General features: G+C 44.1%; 1 protein-coding gene across 1 annotated transcript in view; it reads right to left on the bottom strand.

The window, feature by feature from the left end:
• Positions 1 to 484: 484 nt before the first annotated feature.
• Positions 485 to 18407, bottom strand: part of rab11fip5a (RAB11 family interacting protein 5a (class I)) — a 29309-nt gene continuing 11386 nt past the window's right edge. Inside the window, exons 2-6 of the mRNA XM_084568368.1 lie at positions 13035 to 13546; positions 10903 to 11491; positions 5593 to 7917; positions 3546 to 3690; positions 485 to 2569 (exon numbers count right to left, since the gene is read on the bottom strand). Of these exons, the coding sequence (XP_084424494.1) occupies positions 2312 to 2569; positions 3546 to 3690; positions 5593 to 7917; positions 10903 to 11491; positions 13035 to 13546 (3829 nt within the window). The 3' untranslated portion in view covers positions 485 to 2311. The remainder of the gene's footprint in view (positions 2570 to 3545; positions 3691 to 5592; positions 7918 to 10902; positions 11492 to 13034; positions 13547 to 18407) is intronic.

Genomic DNA, 18407 nt, shown 5'->3' with positions numbered 1-18407 from the left:
CTTACACACTACCCAAAGCACATTCCACCAGCTACACAGTCGAGGACAAAACACAGTCAAACTTAAATAAAAACCTTGTAAAATGGAAGACATGAAAGAAGACGTTTGTTCTTGCACTTGGGAAGTGCCGACTCACATTTAATATGTCTCTACAGTCGCCTATGCACTTGATATTGCGATCGCACAGCAGAACTGAGCTGACAAGATGGATGGGGGTTTATTTATTTTTTATTTTTTGTATGCTTTGAGCTCACTGGCTAATCATCATTGTGGTGTAGGCCAAGTGCTTAAATCACAGAGCGATTAGAAAGTGCAGTACGGTGTAAAGTAGACCTAACTATACCGATATCAGACGGACAGGTACAGTAGAGTTTTCTTCTGACGATAAAGTAGTGCAAGGACATCCACAAATGCTGTTAAGAGTGGCATTATATCAGAATACTTTATGGTATATCAATCTGCTCCATAGATTAAGTCTCAAGGCTTTGTGTTGTTTTTTTTTTTGGCATTTCACAGAAAATCACTGTTACTACTCATGTTCTATTGGTAGGCATACAATTTATTTTTGTGCGGTGACCTAAACAATATATCGTAACAAAGCATCATCATAATAATAATAATAATAATAATAATAATAAAAAGAAAAAATCTCTCAGTGAACAGATGGCTTTTCTCTTTCGAATCCTGCCCCGAGCCCCGACGAGTAAAATGAAGTGCTAGATTCTTAACGAACGTCAGAACGGAACGAAAATAAGGCAGCGTTTGGCATTTCAATATATGCTGTAAAACGCGGTATATATCCCTTTGTAACACCTGAAAGCAGTGGCGATATGCGTGCTCGCAGAAGTGGATGTGAAACGCGCGGAGGCCGAGGGAGGGATAGTCAAGTACCAGCATGTACGCGGGGCGTCTTCTCAGCGCGGTGGAGGCGATAGCGCTCATGTGGGAAGAAGGCAAGAAGAAAGCGTGAGATCAGAACAGAAGCTGCGATGGCTGATCTTGATACTGGCTGGATACGGAGTGATACTGTCTTCACCTGATAACACTGTGACCCATACAAAAATCAGTTAGCTTATGTGGCTGAGCATTGTGGGTAATTTCAAGACATGCCCCTAAAACAGGAAAAGAAAAATAATAAAATAAAAAGGAAAGAGGAAGGAACAAGCAAAAGATTAAACAGCACTCAACGTGCGTTTGCAAATAAAACCATTCACTTGCTGGCTAAGAACACTTTTGAACATTCAGAAGCTACAGTCAGTTCCCAGTGATGTGCACACGAACGAGGCTGCACCGCTCATTTGGTTTGTAGATTCAAAAACTAGTCGGAGCACTCGGCGTTTATCAGGGAACATTTGCAGAGCTCTAACGGAGCAGAGAGACGCAGCGGGAGGAACACACCGGCGGTTTTGTGCAGGTTTTTACTCACAAACGTTTGTGGTTTCCCAAACACGCTCGAAGGTTTTAGATGAACTTCCTTTACTTCAAAGCAGCTTTCTGGATCATCTCGGTCAAGCCTCAGCCTGAAGAGACTTTAAAACATTTTGTTGTCTTTGTATTTCTCAGATTCCTTTTAAAAGGTTGTCCAGAGATCAAAGCCAGCATAGAAGAGCCAGAACAGTTAGTCAGTTTATCAGTTAGTGATTGAAATTTTTTGGAAAACTACTGGTTTTAAGTAGAAGTTTTCTGTGAATCTTCAGGTTCTGAGCTAGTAGTTGGACATGATTCCCGTCATTTGCAGGCTTCACGTCTCTTTGATTTCCACGTTGCACTGATGTAATCTGGAAAAAGTCAATCTGAAACCGTGTGAAAATAGCCAGCGTTGATGTGGCCACTTTGGTTACTAAACCACCAGTGCGCCCCCTCCCCGACTTCTCACTACAAAGCTGCCACCCTTCCTACGAGGAGCTGGTCCGACAGACGCCGTTACTCTACAAGTTTCTCTCTTGTGTGATAAGGTGATAGAAGTGATAGGTGAGGCGAGAAGGAGGAATCAATATTTCTACAATCAGGAACCCAACATGGAAGCATCCGGGGCGTTTGAACCCACCACCTGGCTTTGTGAACCTGAAAACAACCTGAGGACGCGCTACATTCAAACCCACTCAAACCGAACCTTTCAACGAGGGCAACGCCGCTTCAATACAGTACAGCATGCCGGCTGGAATACGCCGCCGCCCCCGACATCTCTCGGTGCCTAAATATTTGTATCAAAAAGGACAGCATAGCAGTGAAAAGACTAAAGAGCTGTTGTGGAGGTTAGAGTGAAGAGATGGGGACTGAACTGCAGACCCCCCCACCCCTCCGCCGTTCGTCACTTGAACTTGGAGCGTACTTGAAGGAGGGTGGGCTTCTGCTCCATGATGCGCACCAGCAGCGTGTCAATGTAGTCCTCCAGATCTCTGACCTGCGGCTTCAGCCTCCTCAGCTCCCCCTCCCGCTTGGCCAGCAAAAGTTTCTGACGCTCAAACTCGGCCTTCTGCCTCTCCAGCTCCGCCTCGCGCTGCACCAGCAGGGCCACCAGCTCACTGTGGTTCAGGTGGTAGTACGAGCCCGCTCCTTCTGTCAGAGACTGGAGACGGGAGGAGAAAAATCAATAAAAGAAATAGTTTTCACCGGCAACAGCTACCTGAAAATAAACTAAAAATGTGGTAAATTAATGAGTCCACATTAGGAGCCTGTTTGGAGACAGTTCAAAGGACAGTACCACACAAGACATTAAATAATTACATAAAACTGACAATTAAATACAATAGTTGTACATACAGATATTGCACTTTGGATTACCATAATTATTTAGCAACGTCTAATTTTTCCGATGCACAAAGTTACAGTTTGTGCATCGGAAAAATTAGACGTTGCACTTTAAATCCAATCATTACGGTAATTTCACTGGCTCCTCTCCTGGAAGGTTATTACGCTCAAATAACATGTAGTAAATTGTAAATAACTGCCAGATAATAAAAGCGTCAGATATTCTGGAAAAAATAAAAAATTAAAAAATGGGGAAAAGTTCTTACTCACAGGTTTTTTCTGACTTTTTAGAGTTAAAATAAGGAAAAACAATTAAGGCTTAGGTACTAAAGGGTTAAAGATACGTAAACATAACTTTTAAGGAAGATATATCCTGAATTTCTTGTAAATTAGACGTTAATTTACTCGTAAAACTGTATAAATATAAGGGACTTAATGTTCACCATGTTATTGTTGCTGTTGCTGTTACTATTGTCTTTGTAGATGTCATTGTCACCATGACTATTAATATGACTATTACAGACGTAATACTAGTAATAGGGGTCAGTTAGCAAGGCGGTGGAACCATATAAGTATTTACTTCTTCCTTCTCCTTTTTGAACATGTAGATCAACTTGCAACTTGCTTTCATGTTCAAAATAAAGTTATCAAAATCAAAATTAAATATGAACATAAAAGTGAATATTTACATGCAAAACCACCAGCATGTAAACCTCAATACCTGCCATCATTAACCTGTAAAAGGCACACTTCGCCTCAAACAGGCAGCATTGCAGTATTAGTTATGATTTTACCTTCCTCTTCTCCGTCTCCTGCTCGGCGAGCTGGCTGCTCCTCCCGTGGTGGATGGTGGACTTGAGCTTCTCCAGGCCGGTGGCCAGCACTGACCGCTTCTCCTCAGTCAGCATGGCAGTGGTCAGGGGCTTCACTGGATGAGGGCTGGACGGGACGACAACAAGAAAGAGATGGCATACAGTACGAACACATGAACAGACAGGTCGTCCACGTAACACAACAACACCTGGTGGCCATTCTGAAGGTTCCCTGTTCTTGGAGATTTATGTTTCACTAATATGCATCCCGGTAAATTCTTTCTGTCTACTGAATAAAGATATGTCTTCCTTTCATTTATGAAATAGCACGTGGGGAGGCCTCTTACACGGTTTCAGCCTAAGTAAAAATAAACATAGGTAGTGGTCGTAGGCTTCGAACTAATGTCTTAAAGTTAAGCTTCGCTGAGTTACTTTCAACCTCATTTTATGGACTTATTCAGCGAACACAACCTGCTCAGGGGTCACCAGGTGATATAAATATGAGTTTTAGATATTCTTGCATATGTGACCGCCGGTAATCAAGGTTTTCCACGGGCAACTGAGCAAGTTCCACACGCTGAAGAAGAGGGGATGTGGTTGAAAGTGCTGGGTAGATAACATTACATTTAAAACGACAGATTTTGGATCAAAAGATTAAATATTCTGATTTTTTCTTAACGGTTTTATTGTCTGTAATCTGAGGACATTAGAATAAAAGTAGAATATACTGAAATAAAGCTTGTGTAGCACCTACAATACAATACAGCTCATGTGGCTGCACATAATTAAAATACAAAGACAACGTTTTCACATTGCAGATGATGATTAATGAATGAATTAAACCTTTTTTATGATTCAGTACATGATTCTTTTACTTTAAATAGCATTTAACAGCCTTTAAATTAAACTATTTGAGCTAAAATAAAGACATAATAATGTTATTACTGCTACTGTGTTTACAAAAATACGACTACACTTTTATTTTAAAGCTCAAATCCAACTAAATAACAGTTAACTGACAAAAAGTGTCACAAGGTCTTAAAAGCTACTTAAACTATTAAACAGCCACAAAGCAGCTCTCTGCTTGGGTCAACTCAAACGACCTTTTGAGATAACAACACGACTACAATAACACAGGAAAGAGAATTTCCTGTGTCAGTGACCTACATTGATGAGGAAATCTAACCGCCGTGACTCACGTCGGCAGTCGCGCTCTTTGTCACTTTGTTTAACACGTAGGTCTTTATCGCCAGAGCACGACAGATTGCCCTCAGGACCTCCGGGATGACACCAAGTGTTATTTAAAATCCCACTAACTCCTCACTTTAGTGCTCGAGATCAGAGGAGGTGAGGCAGGTGCAAGGTTCCTCATTAAAGGAAATACTGGTGAAAATTGAAACGAACCTAAAAAGTGAGAGCCTTAATTGCATGCACCGGTGCAATCAAACATGCAGAATTGTGTTAAAAGTGTTATTGCCCCGAGGTGAAAAGGAAATGCTATCAGTGACAAAACAACACCTTTTTTTTTTTTTTCCCGTCCCGCCGTAGAAAAAGCTGATTTCTGGTTAGGATTTTTGGCAAAATGTGTGTCACTGTGTGAGAATGCTGGCTGGCCCTGTGGGGAGGAGGAGGTGTGTGTATGTGTGTGTGTGTGTCGGGAGGGAGGGGGTGTGTGTGTGTGGTGAGGAATCAGGGCAAAATAATAACTGCTAATTGGCCTGAGGCTTTGTTTCCCCTCCCGTCACCACAGCCAGGACACACACAAGACACCTGCAGAAGAGTCCTGTTAACACCAGTGTGTGTGTGTGTGTGTGTGTGTGTGTGTGGGTGTGTGTTAGAGGAAAATATGAAAAAAGAGAAGGTCACACCACACCGGAGAAACCCCCCGAGAGTCGGCACAGAAGACAGGCAGGCGGAAGCAGAGCGGCGGAAGGAGACCGAAGACAGCGACAGGATAGAGATTTCTGGAAGCATGAAGAAGTGATTCCCCTCCACCTTTTCACCCAGATCAGAGCACGTGCAACCTCACCTGTTCTGCTGATTGGCTGCCTGCTGCTGCTGCTGGTGCTGCTGCTGCTGCTGCCCTGTCTCCTGTGGCATTGGCTTTGGTGTTGCGCTGGCTGGCAACCTCGCCGAAGCGTTGGCAAGGGGAGGGAGGGTACAGAGCGCTACAGGGGAGCTACTACATTCAGGGGTAAGAAAGGGAGCAAAGCAGCTCAGGGAGGGGAGGCCGGGGCCTGCGTGAGCTGAGGAGGACTCCTGTATGGCACCAGGATCACTCCCAAAGGAGGGTAGGAGGAGCTCGTCGAAGGCAGGTGCCAGTGTGCCCTCAGACTGGGAGCGGTGTAGGGTAGTGTTTGGTGCCTGAGGGCATTTTGAGAACATGTCACCTACACCTCCTTCAATGAGCCTCTTTGGATTGAAGCTCATGTCGGAGTGTGTCACTGCTGCAGGGAGTGCTTGTAAGTCATCTCCTACTGTGAAGCTTGGCCCAAGACCGGCCGCCTCGTCACCCTCAAACCTACCAGTTTGGTTTACGTCCCGATCACCTGATGACCTGGATGCATTTGCATCTACTCGGCCCGAATCCGCACCGACGGATGTTTTAGTCTCACTCGACTCGCCGCAGAGCGTAGAGTTGGCAGAGTGCAGCGTCTCGTTTGGCTCCGAGACGCTGGAGCATTCGGAGGACCGTTGAGACGCACAGGTTTGGTAATCCTGGGAGTCGGCGCTGACGTAAAGGCTTTGGAGAAAGCCGCTGGTGGCGCTCTGGTCGGGAGTGTGCAACAGATCCTTGTCGATTTGGCTGATGTTGAGGAAATCGTCAAAATTGCTAAACGGCACACGAGGCAGCGGGCCTGCGTCCTGCCCTTCTGAACCAACTCCCTCAAAAGACGAATCCAACAAATGCTGCTTGACGCCGGGAGAGGAGGTGGTGATGAAGAATGATGGGAGCGTGGAGGAGCCTTCATCATCTGGAGTGGCTGGAGTTGTCACATCTGTAAGAGCGTTTAAAAATAAATCTTCTCTACTTTCATTGTCAGAAGGTGAAGAGATGCTTAATTCTGGTTGTAGTTCGGAGAGTTTCGGCAGCAGGTCGTTTAGTGTCTGAGTATCTGCACCTTCGGTTCCTGTCTCCTTTGTAGTGATCACAAACCCTTCCAAACTACTCAAATCTACCTTTTCGCTACCGCTATCCCCATGCTCAATAACCGTTTGCTGCACAACATCAACCAAAGACAGATCATCTGACCTGTCAGCAATGTCGTCTGCAGATTGTGAGGGTTTTACATTTTTCATCACAGCTGACTCGGAGGATTTCTCAAAGCCCGGGACGTTGCTTTCATTCTCCTCGGATGAGGATGCGGAGAATTTGTCAGAGTGAGAGGAGAGACAGGAGAGGAAATCCTCCGCCGAACTGCCGAGCCCTGAGGAACTGGGATCTGGAGAGCTGCTGTTGGGGGGAATCGGCGAGGTGCGGCAGGGGTCTGGACGCACATTAGTGTCGGTTAAATCATTAGTAGTGCTCGTGTCTCGTTTAGTTAGTGTTGGAGAGTTAGTGGAAGGATTTAAAGTGGAGTCGTCACTCTCGAAGCTCCTGTGTTCTGGGATTGTTTCGAGGAATTGTGGAAAAGTGTCGATGTGATAAGCCACTCGGCTGGTGACTTTATGTGCTTCGAATAACTGATCTGAACAAGGTGCGTCATCCATATTTTTGTTTAAATCATCACCCGGTTCACGTGGTAACGCTCCTCTATTAATGCTGTGTTCCAGTGGATGGTCACTGGGTGTGTTTTGCTGTGTTTTGCATTCTGTGGTGGGATCCTCGGGAGACTGCAGCCTGCCAGCTGCAAACGCTTCAAAAGATTCGTCCCACTCTGAATCCGGTTCCAGCTCTCGGACCGACATGAAAGGGTTGGACAACTTCTTCTTGAGTAGAGGCTTCCTGCCTTCCGTTAGAGCTGGAGGACGGGGCCTTTTCCTAACCTCGCCCATCGCTGTGCTGTTCAAATCCTCTGTGGTTGTGTTGTCGTGGGTCAAGCTAAGGTTAGTGTTACTCGGCTGCGGAAAGAGTTGAGTTATCGGGGGCCGGGAACTGGAAAGATAGGGCAGAGGAGGCAGCGAGGGAGTTAGGCGCTGAGTGTTTAGCATGTCTTCATAGAAAGGGTTGTGCTGGAGTAGAGAGAAAAAGGGGTTGCAGGAAGATATAGGAGGGGGTGTAGTCTGTGAGTGGAAGAAGGGGTTAGAGTGGTGCAGCGGAGAAACCACAGAGGAAGGATCTACAGGGGGACCAGAGGGAAGAGGTGGTGGGTGCGGGTCAGTGCTGGGCTCTAGATTAGGTGACACCACCAGGCTGTGAAAGGAAGGGCACACAATCCTCTTGATTAGTTGGGATTGTCCACACAGCTTAACTAAAACCTGCAGAAGGCTCCTTTGTTAGACGTTGTTACAAACTGCTCATGTAGAGTGTTTTTTTATTCCTTGAAACCGTGTTTTAATTAATCCCGTGCTGATTTGTTGCTTGTAATCGCAACTTGGCAACGTCCAGAATCGACGTTAAATCTGCAGTTACAGAACTTTTGGCCATTTGTGGGCAGTGCAGCAAGGTGTAAACTCAGCACTGAGCTGGCAGGTTAAACATAAATATACAGCTTTAATACACACCGATCAGGCACAACATTATGACCACCTTCCTAATATTGTGCAGGTCTCCCTTGTGGTGACTCATCAGAGAATGGACATGGGCCTTCTGAGGGTGTCCTGCTGTTAGTGGGGGGGCCTTTGAGGGGAGGGGCCTCTGTGGATCATCCCACAGATACTTGATCAGTTTGGGATCTAGTGAATTTGGAGGCCAGGTCAACACCTTGTGTTGTTCTTCATGTTTTTTTGAGTTGTTCCTAAAGCGTTTTAGTGTGTGGATGCTTGGGATGGCTGCTGCCATCAAGGAGTGTCATTGCTATGGGGTGGGGGTGCCTGGTCTGGTCTAGGTGGGTGCTACATGTCTAAGTAACATCCACACCAGTGAATGCCAGATTACTTCTCCTGTCAGTGGTTTTAATGTTGTGGCTGATCGGTGGCCCACGCCTTTCATTTTTGCTCCCTCAACCACAGCTGTTATTCGTCAGACCCTTGTGTTGTAATAGAGAAACAAAGAACCTTTACTGATAATGCAGCAGTTCTGAGTAATCATGTTGTGTCGCTTTTACATGTTTTGTCATTTGGGGAGCAGGTTTACTACAATACCCAGAATCCTCAGCTGGTGCTACATGTCTAAGTAACATCCACACCAATGAATGCCAGGTCCAGAAGTTTCCCAGCAGAACATTGAACTGTCACAAGATGGTTTAAATGTTATTTACTTCTCTTGTCAGTGGTTTTAATGTTGTGGCTGATCGGTGTACATCCAGCAGCTCGTCACTAACTATTTTTGGCTGTAAAGTTACAGAATCAGGAGCCAAGAGAGTGAACAAAATAAAAAAATAAAAACAATGAGCTCAAAATCATAAAAGTGCACAAAATGTGGAGCTGGCTGCAAAATCTGCAGATCAGCTGCACTCTGCGGATTTGCAACACCTACATTTCAGGAAGATGTATAATGGATTGTTCATGTACAAATCTTTAAAGGGGTGTAGAGAGTTGTAAAATGTGTGTGGGGATCAACTTAAACTTACCGCACTGAGAAAAACGTTAGAACTTGTACTCGACCTAAACAATGACTATCAATGTTTGTATTTTAATTAGTCGCACACACACTTTCGAGTCTTTCAAAACCATCTGCGCTCTGAATCTGATTCATCCACATCCGTCTCTTCTGTGTTTTATTTATTTATTTATTTTTTTTATTGGCCCACGTTCTGATATGTTGCAAGAAAAGTTGATGCAGCTGGGTGTAGTGATTACTTAGAGCCACCGGCGCCAACTTGGCACTTTTCCCCAGGTGTCTGAAAGCATGTGGGTGTGTAGGCAGTGAAAACGTAGAGCTCCAGAGCTGGCAGAAAGGAGCCACTGTGTACTATGGTCCAGAATAGCTGACCCCGCTCCCATCAGCAGGTGCTTATCGGCCCAATATTTTATTTACGCTCAGAGCGTGAAAAGATTGCTGCTGTTTCTTATTTATTTTTTTGGCTTGGTTAAGAAAACTGATTAAAAAAAATGAATAAACTGTTGTTTAAGGGGTTTTTGGAGACCTGGATTAAGGATTCATGTATATATAAGAGAGAGAACAGTAGCAGGTGACACCACCAAAACAAATTACCCACTTAAGTATGTGCTCGTGTTAGGAGTGGAAATAAAATTAGATGGAGCTCTCTCTCACACACACACACACACACATATTACAAATTCTTACACAACACCTACACACACAACCTGAGAGGAAACAAGATTTTTTTTTTTTTCCCCAGCTCATATCATCACCGTCTTTCCAATGAAACCAACATATTACTGAACCACATTACAGCAGCGTGCACAGGACTTCTCTTTAACGGAGTTAATTTCACCACAGCAGCTCCCCTCCTCCATCTGCATTGCAGATACCTGCTGTAACCAGAGACTGAGACCAGGAGGGATGTGTACAAAGCTGGAGGCAACTTATAGCTGCGATGCTGGTACACAGGAAGCAAACAGCTGCACTGGAATTTAACCCTCCAGTTAAGGAAACGGGCGGTTTCGCAAATGTACGTTTTTGCGGAGATCCTTCAAAAGAAACAGGCTCATCCTTCTTCAGCAGCTAGCATGGCTCTGCTGCAAGCTCAAAAATATAGCCACCAACTTGTTGGACAATCTGGTGTTAGCACTGTGTCCTTAGCGAGCAGTGAGGTTGCCAGGTTTGATAGGACCTTTGTGTCTGGACTATAAACTTGTGCTCACTGCCTGCATCTGGCAACCTGCACGGAAACTACAGAACTAACCTTTGCATAAAAGTGTAATATATCTTTTAATTCTTTTATTATAAGTAATGTCACTTTTGCATTTAGATTTTCCCATAAAATGAGACGAAGCTTGTCTGTTCTTCTTCATCTTTTCATCTCTCCAACAGGTGAAACCCTCACTGAACGCTCTGAATCTATGAATCAAAAACTCACGCTGCTGCCAAAGTATCAGCCTACACATCAAAAACATTCTTTCATGCCCTCATTTTTGCCAAGAAGAGATAAACGTATAAGGGCCACATGCATTAGACACCTAAAAGATGAGAGGGAATCTAAACCGAGCGGATACAGCCTCATGCTCGCTGCTCACGGCTCCAATCATATTCATAGTGAAATGATAATTTGTTGTGTGTTTGCTGCCGTCTGTGTGTGATTAGTCTGGTGTCTGATCACATTGTGTATCTCACCTGGGTTTGCTGTGCGAGTCCTTTGAACCAAACCATCCCTTGTGCCTCTCCTCGGCGGCAGCGGGGGCCTGTTCAGACTCATCCTTGGACTGACTCTGACCTTTCCCTGCAGACTCACTCTTCCCGTGGGAGAACAAGTTCTTCCTCTGCTTTTTACCCTGGATCTCCCACTCCGCCGTGGAACTAGAGGCAGCTTTCGGCGGAGCGGCCTGACGTAGCCGCTCGTCTTCTTCGCTAAGCATCGGGCCACTTTTCTCCAGGGCCGCCGCTATGGCAGCTTTCTCCTCCTCGCCGGGTTTGTCGAAAGACCAGCGGCGGCCGTCTCCCACGGGGCCCTTGGGGAGGTCCGAGGAGGCCCGCGGGCAGAGGTTCTGCAGTGACACGGAGAGAGGCAAAGACTTCTGCAACAGTCCCAGGCCTAAAGAACCTGCAGGTTTTCCTGAGCCTGGGTCCAGGGGCTGGACGTCGTAAGCATGGCTTCCGTTAACGCAAACAGTGCGCTGAGGCACTGCGATGGTGATCTCACCGGGCTCATCACCAAACTCACATTTGAGAGAGGACGACTTGGGCGATGTATTTGCTGTGTGCTCTGCAAAAAGAGGAAATTAAAAGAAATTTAGAAAAGGAGAGAACGAAATAAATCTGCAGGAAGTTTAATCAGGTGATAAAACCCTGTAATGGTTTGACTGACACTGTTTTTCACAACAGGATTTATCAGCTTCTCCGGAAGACGTAGGTGTAAGAATGATGGAAATAGATTCATTTACTGCAGAATCTGTAATTCTGTACTTCAACCAGGTGATTTGACAACAAGATGCCTCCACGGAACTAAAACTGTCAAGATTCATCGCTTCCTCACGCTGGATTTTCATTTATACTTTAATAACTCAGGCTCATTATCAACTGGTTTGTAACAGGATGTTATCTGATTACAGTGACGCCGTGTTAGAGGTGAATACGGTGGTATGTTCTCTTCCTCAATTAAATTTTCCCAAAGTATCCTTAACAGATCTCACTCCGTGCTGACTTACGCTGCAGCGTTCTGTTCATTTGTTCACATGTGAGACAATTACTTGCACCAATTTTAAATTTAACTAGTTGGTAATGCCGTTCCCTGATTGTGATTTTCTTGCAACCTCGCCATAACAAGGTTTTAAATGACATCCTCACCACACTTACCTAGCATAATTACATCATTTCTACAGTACTGGTACAGGTTAAATAATTCAGAGCTAAATTTCGGTGCTTGAGCGCACATCTGCTAAAGAGTGCATTGCATTTGAGAACCCTGAAAGTGTCCCGTAGCAGCAGCAGGTAATGTTAGCTGCATGCCTGCACCCAGCACAAATTAATATGACCTCTCCACTGACAACAGAACTACTAGAATTGAGGAAAAGACAACTTCACTAACATCTAGCAGGATAAGTTTATAGATAGCTTGGATTTTTGTCCTGCCTTGATGGACATTAGCATCTTTACTAGCGCCAGGAAACCCTCAGCCACTGTCTGCATCATAAGGATTGTTGGTGAGATGCTTTCACGACTGCTTTTGATAATTTACAGACTCACGATTAATGAATCCATCAGAAAATTGTCTGTTGCAGCTAAAGATCAGACGCAAATGTAAAAGGCTGCATTGACAGGCGCCGTCTTGACTGATACCAGCATTTGTACTAGCGTTAGGAAACCCTCAGCTGCTGTCTGCGTTTGAGATATTACAGTATGTAAGGAGTGTTGGTGAGATATTCTCACTAGTGCTTTTGACTTTTTATAGACTAATTAAATTGTCTGTTGCAGCTAAAGATCACATGTACCTGTAAAAGTCTGCATTGGTGTCCCACAAAAAAGAGAAATCTGAACCTTTGTTATCAGTTATGAAGAAGCAGACAGACACCTGTGACTCTGAAATTAATTTGACTGCAGTGCATTGAATATAATACTGAACTATTCTCCACGAAGTAAAAAACAAGCCCTGAGATAGACTGGCGACCCGTCCAGAGTGTACCCCGCCTCTTGCCCGATGACAGCTGGGATAGGCTCCAGCCCTCCCCGCAACCCTTCACGGGACAAACGGTTACAGAAGATGAATGATAAAGTAAAAAAACAATCCTGGGCCTTTGAGTCTTTCTCACCTGGGCTGTTATCTGCTGTCAGATTGCTGCTGTTGCTGGGCGAGTTGGAGAGGTCTGAGACCACCACACTGATCCCCGCTGTGGGACTGAGGCTGCCCCCCCGCGACGACGACTCGCTGCTCTCCGAGCCGAGGGAAGTGCTGGAGCGAGTGTCGGACGACTTCCGCAGCTTTCCCCTCAAGAAGAAGGTCCTCATTTTGCTCCGCCGTGCCTCGCCCCCCTCGTCATCCTCGTAGTCCTCCTCGCCGCCTCCGTCGCTCGGAAGTCTTTGGCGCATCCGGACCAGAGACCCGTATCCCCCCGGCAGGACGGCGGACGAGGAGTCCTCATCGCTGGACCTCCTCTTCCCCCTTATGCGCTCTTTCAGCTTGCTGAAGGTGGAGGCGCTCTTGTCCTTCATGACCAGGTCGTACATGCTGGCCGTCAGGTTGTTTCGGGTGAACTGGACGGTGACTTGAATGTCTCCCCGTTCCTTCTCCTTCTTCCCCGTCTTAGAGTTGAGCCTGTACCACCTGCAACACAGATGAACCGCTTCACATTAGAATTATTTTATCATATAAGCCCTTTTTCAAGCAAATAAGATGAATAAATGCATGTTACAGTTTCTCAAATATAAGAATTTGAAGCTTTTTTTGTGCTTTAAATTTAAATCAATCAAAATATGTGAGTTCTGACTATTGGTCGAACAAATTAAGCAACTTTAAGCTCAAATTTCAGCGTCTGGGATGGAAATATTCCTCACTTTCTTGAGATCCAATAGGCTAAGAGATAATCCAACTGAGTAAATTTAGTTGTTGTGGTCTTAAATCACAGTCAGTTTTGGACAAATTCATCAAGCGTTTTCTTCTCAATTGCAGCAACATGGCAACTGAGGCTGAGGCTTCTGGGTATTGTAGTAAACCTGCTCCCCAAATGACAAAACATGTAAAAGTGACACGACATGATTACTCAGAACTGCTGTATTATCAGTAAATGTTCTTTGTTTCTCTATTACAACACAAGGGTCTGACGAATAACAGCTGTGGTTGAGGGAGCAAAAGTGAAAAAGCGTGGGCCACCGATCAGCCACAACATTAAAACCACTGACAGGAGAAGTAATCTGGCCTTCTTTGGTGTGGATGTTACTTACACCCAGGCACCCCCACCCCATAGCAATGACACTCCTTGATGGCAGCAGCCATCCCCAGCAGGATGCAGCCTGACACAGACACACACACAAAAACACTTTAGGAACAACTAAAAAAAAAACATGAAGAACAGCACAAGGTGTTGACCTGGCCACCAAATTCACTAGATCCCAAACTGATCAAGTATCTGTGGGATTATCCACAGAGGCCCCTCCCCTCAGAGGCACCCCACTAACAACATCCTGTTACCAGACACCACAGGACACCCTCAGAAGGCCCATGTCCATTCTCTGATGAGTCACCACAAGGGAGACCTGCACAATATTAGGAAGGTGGTCATAATGTTATGCCTGATCGGTGTATAAAGCTTCACTATAGAAACTGTACAGATGTTTCTTATGGTTTCAAAATGACAGAAACACAAACGGATTTTGTGACGTCATCAATTAGTTCACCAATGAGTGTGATTGAATGACTGTATTGTTATTATGAATGGGGCTAATCTGTCCTCACAAAGGGGGTGCATGCGTGTGTGTGTGTGTGGCCTGACATCCCATAATATGCTGTTGAGGCTTCTTGTTTATATCAGTGAGCAAGAACAATGAAGTAAAACAATGCTCGAAAAACGAACCAACTGTGAATTCCTTTACAGGACGGGGGTTGAACAGACTCAGTTCTTAGAAACGCTGTGTGCAGCGGTGGATGGAAACGGTGCCAACGAGTTCACAAAACCGTGACTCATGGGAAAGTCTTATCTGGTCCGTTTAAATAAAACGATATGAGTGAGAGAAAAAATCCCCCGGTTAACATGTGTCTCTGCAGCCAACGGGAAGTTATGAGCACTGCGAGGAAGAAAGGCAGAGAAACGGGGCCGAGACCAATAACTGCTTTTAGATTTTTTTCACTTCCTGTGCTGCTGTTCTGCTGGGCTGCTGAGCTATTTTCACCTTACACCTAAACCACAATGCCTTTTTGTTCATATACATAATTATGAGTGTGAGTGACACCTGCACCAAATTTCATTTTTCATTTTTTATCTGCCATTTCCCAGAATTACACAAAAGGTTGAACCTAAAAACTTAACACAGTGATGTGGACGAGAGAACTGGTCAGCTCAGCCATAAGCAGCACAACAGAATTAGTAAAATAAGTAATTCAGAGCAAAAAAAATAATTATAAAACATCGAAAATACATGGAGAACCTAAATCTATCCATCTATATGTTTACCAAACACTCAAAATTAAGTGCAATGACGTGTCATTTTGTAATTGCGTTATCATGCGGTTGTAAAACTCAGCATTACAGCACAAATATGATGAAAACAGGCTGCTTCAAAAACACAACTACGGTGTCCTCGTTCTGCCGAGTCAACAAGAAAACCCAAATGTCACGCTCTGGAAACTCCAGCGCAAACCGGAGAAAGTTACGAGACAAAACATGAAAGGTCCAACATGAAAGGAAACGGAGACTAAAGCGAATCTACTGTAGTCTCTGTGATCTGAGAAATGAACCTCACACTTAAGCTATCTGAGAAACCAGACTGCTTTTTTATTCCCACCCCACTCACTTCCTTTTTTTCTCTCTATAAACACCAAGTATGACTGAGCATAAATTAAAGTCAGGCCAAAATAAGCCTCCTTACCCAGATATTTACTGGTGGAGATATGTTAGCATTTAGCAGCGTAGATGCTAGTAATAGGCATGCTAGCATGTTGTGGGGCAATGTTTAGCAAAAGAGTAAACTGGTCATTTGAGACCGAGCTCAATTGTTTTGTTCATTTTTGCAAGTTTGCCAGACTCATTACTTAGCTAGATGACGTTAGCATGTTAGCAAGCACATGTTAGCATTCGAAAATGCTAAAATTTTGTTTTTAACAGCTAAAAACGTATTCCGAAAAACAGAAATTAAAAATGTTAACATGACATTATATCACTATAGCAGCAAACAGCATTCGTTAGCACATGGGCATGCTAACAACTGATGCTAGCATGCGACACTAGGGCCTATTCCGAAAAACAGAACTTTATTGTATCACTTGAATGGTGCTTTTTCGCTAAGTTTCTAACAACTTATTTACTGTCAAGGCTTAACTACGTGTTAGCTGTCATTAGCGTTTTAACGAGTATCAACCTATTAGCTAAACATTACAAGCTAATGGTCAAATAGCATCCCTTAGCATAGGAACACGCTGATATTTTGATGTGGACAGGCTAATGTTTGCTGACGACAAGTTAGCAAACATTAGCATGTCAGTAAACATACACTGGGCACGAAACATTTAGCCTATTAGCTCAGAATGCTAATGGTCCAATCCAGTATTTGTTAATGCTAATTTTGGCACGTGTCAGCCTACAGATTATTTTGAAAATAAACAAATCATTATGATATGAAATTAAACTAAACTTCATTCATGCTAGGACCAAACTACATGTTAGCAAGTATGCAATGAGCATCAGATTAGCATTTCTTTGAATGTTTTAGGTTAGTCTGTTTAACATTATTTTTAAATTGGTGCACAAAATAAAAATTATGAGGTTATTAAAATCAATTATGTGTAGGCAACTGCTAGCAAACATTTGCATGCTAGTGAGCATACAGTAAGCACCAAACATTTAGCCTATTAGCTCAGAATTACTTGCTAATCCTCCAAACCGGAATTGGCGAACATGCTGAAATACTGATTTTGGTGCATTATCCTCTCCACCTGCAAATTATTCTTAGAAACAGAAAATAAGAAAGATAACATGATAATATTTTAATCACTACATTAGCAAATATTTGCACGCCTGCAGGTATACAAAGAACTTCACACACTAGATAAACATTTAAGACATAATGAAGATTAATTATGTGCAGGCAATTACTTTAAAATATAAAACCAACGGCAATGAGTATAGCCAGCCTTGAGGATTACTAAAGTACGTATGAAAACTTCCAGACAATAGGAATGGAAAATGTGTGGACAAAAATATGTGAAGAACATAAACTAAATTAATCTTTTTAACTTTAGCCTGAGAAAAAGTTGAATTTACTTTAAAGCTGACTACTGCAGAGAACTAGCTGCCTGATAAAATAAAACTGTCACCGAATCCAGGCCTTGTTTGGTTCAAACTGATCTAGCTGTTTGATTACAGAGGAAAGGAGGCAGGAAAGGTCCCGGCTCTAACAAAAACACTGGCGTAATTGTAGGCTGCAGAGAAAAGACATATAATCCAGTGCACAGGCCGTTACGTAATCACCATCATCCTGCCGCCGACCTCAAGTTCAGCCCTGAAAAGACGGTAACACCCAAGAACAACACCAGAGAAAACAACTAGCAAACAAACTTCTTTCACTGACAATCACAAGTAGAGCAAGCAAGAAGCAGGTGGAGCCGAGCAGACAAAATGCTTTTTATAGCTCCAAAAGGAACATTACATCTCACATCAGTAGAAAACAATGGGCATGTCCCACGTGTTGTTTTTATTAACTCATCCAAATACCATTCACAGACAAAAAGACAAAGGAAGGAGTGACAAGCAAGCATACAAGCTGCAGGATTATTATTCAGCCAAGCAACACAGATTTTTTCCTCCTGACGCTAAACTTGTACACAAGCTCGCTGCTACCTCAAATGCCTGTTAGGTGTGGACTCGAGTTTCACATCGATCCTCCAACAATAGTATCAGCCCTCCTCCTGACACGTCAGCCAACTCCCTGTAGCCGAGGTGGGGTTCACATTCCAGACACGAGACCACGGGGCTATGGAAGGGGGTTTCTCTCACACATCTACAAGTGAAAACCCCTCACTGCTACCACTACCACACCACTGGCCGCGCAAGGATTGTAATTCAGGGACATATTTCAGTATTTCTTAAACTTATAAGTGATATTTATGTTGCTGTTAGTATTCTCTCGGGTTTCTGCCGACTAAAAATATTTCAAAACCTATTCTTGTGAAACCAACATCTGCTCCAGAAGATAATGGCCTATTTGCACCTGCGCTAGTCGGACACGTGATGCACGAATAAGCCTGACAATAACAAATGTGAGAGTAAATAAACAGACAAGAGAAACTGCAACACAGACAAAAGCTGCTGCCTACACTTCCAAGCCTACATACTCAGGATCTGGCAGAGCAGCAACCACATTCCCAAAAGCATCATCCCACACAGAGCAGTTCACCAGTGTGCTGATGTAGTAAAGCATTTTAAAAACATCCGTATACCACAACAATCTCCAGAACCGAATGTTCTGCCTGCTTG

This window comes from Chelon labrosus, assembly GCF_963514085.1.
Source record: "Chelon labrosus genome assembly, chromosome: 20".
In the NCBI taxonomy this organism is placed as follows: Eukaryota; Metazoa; Chordata; class Actinopteri; order Mugiliformes; family Mugilidae; genus Chelon; species Chelon labrosus.
Note: the sequence above shows the minus strand (reverse complement) of the source record. Positions and strands in the feature narration are given on the sequence as shown.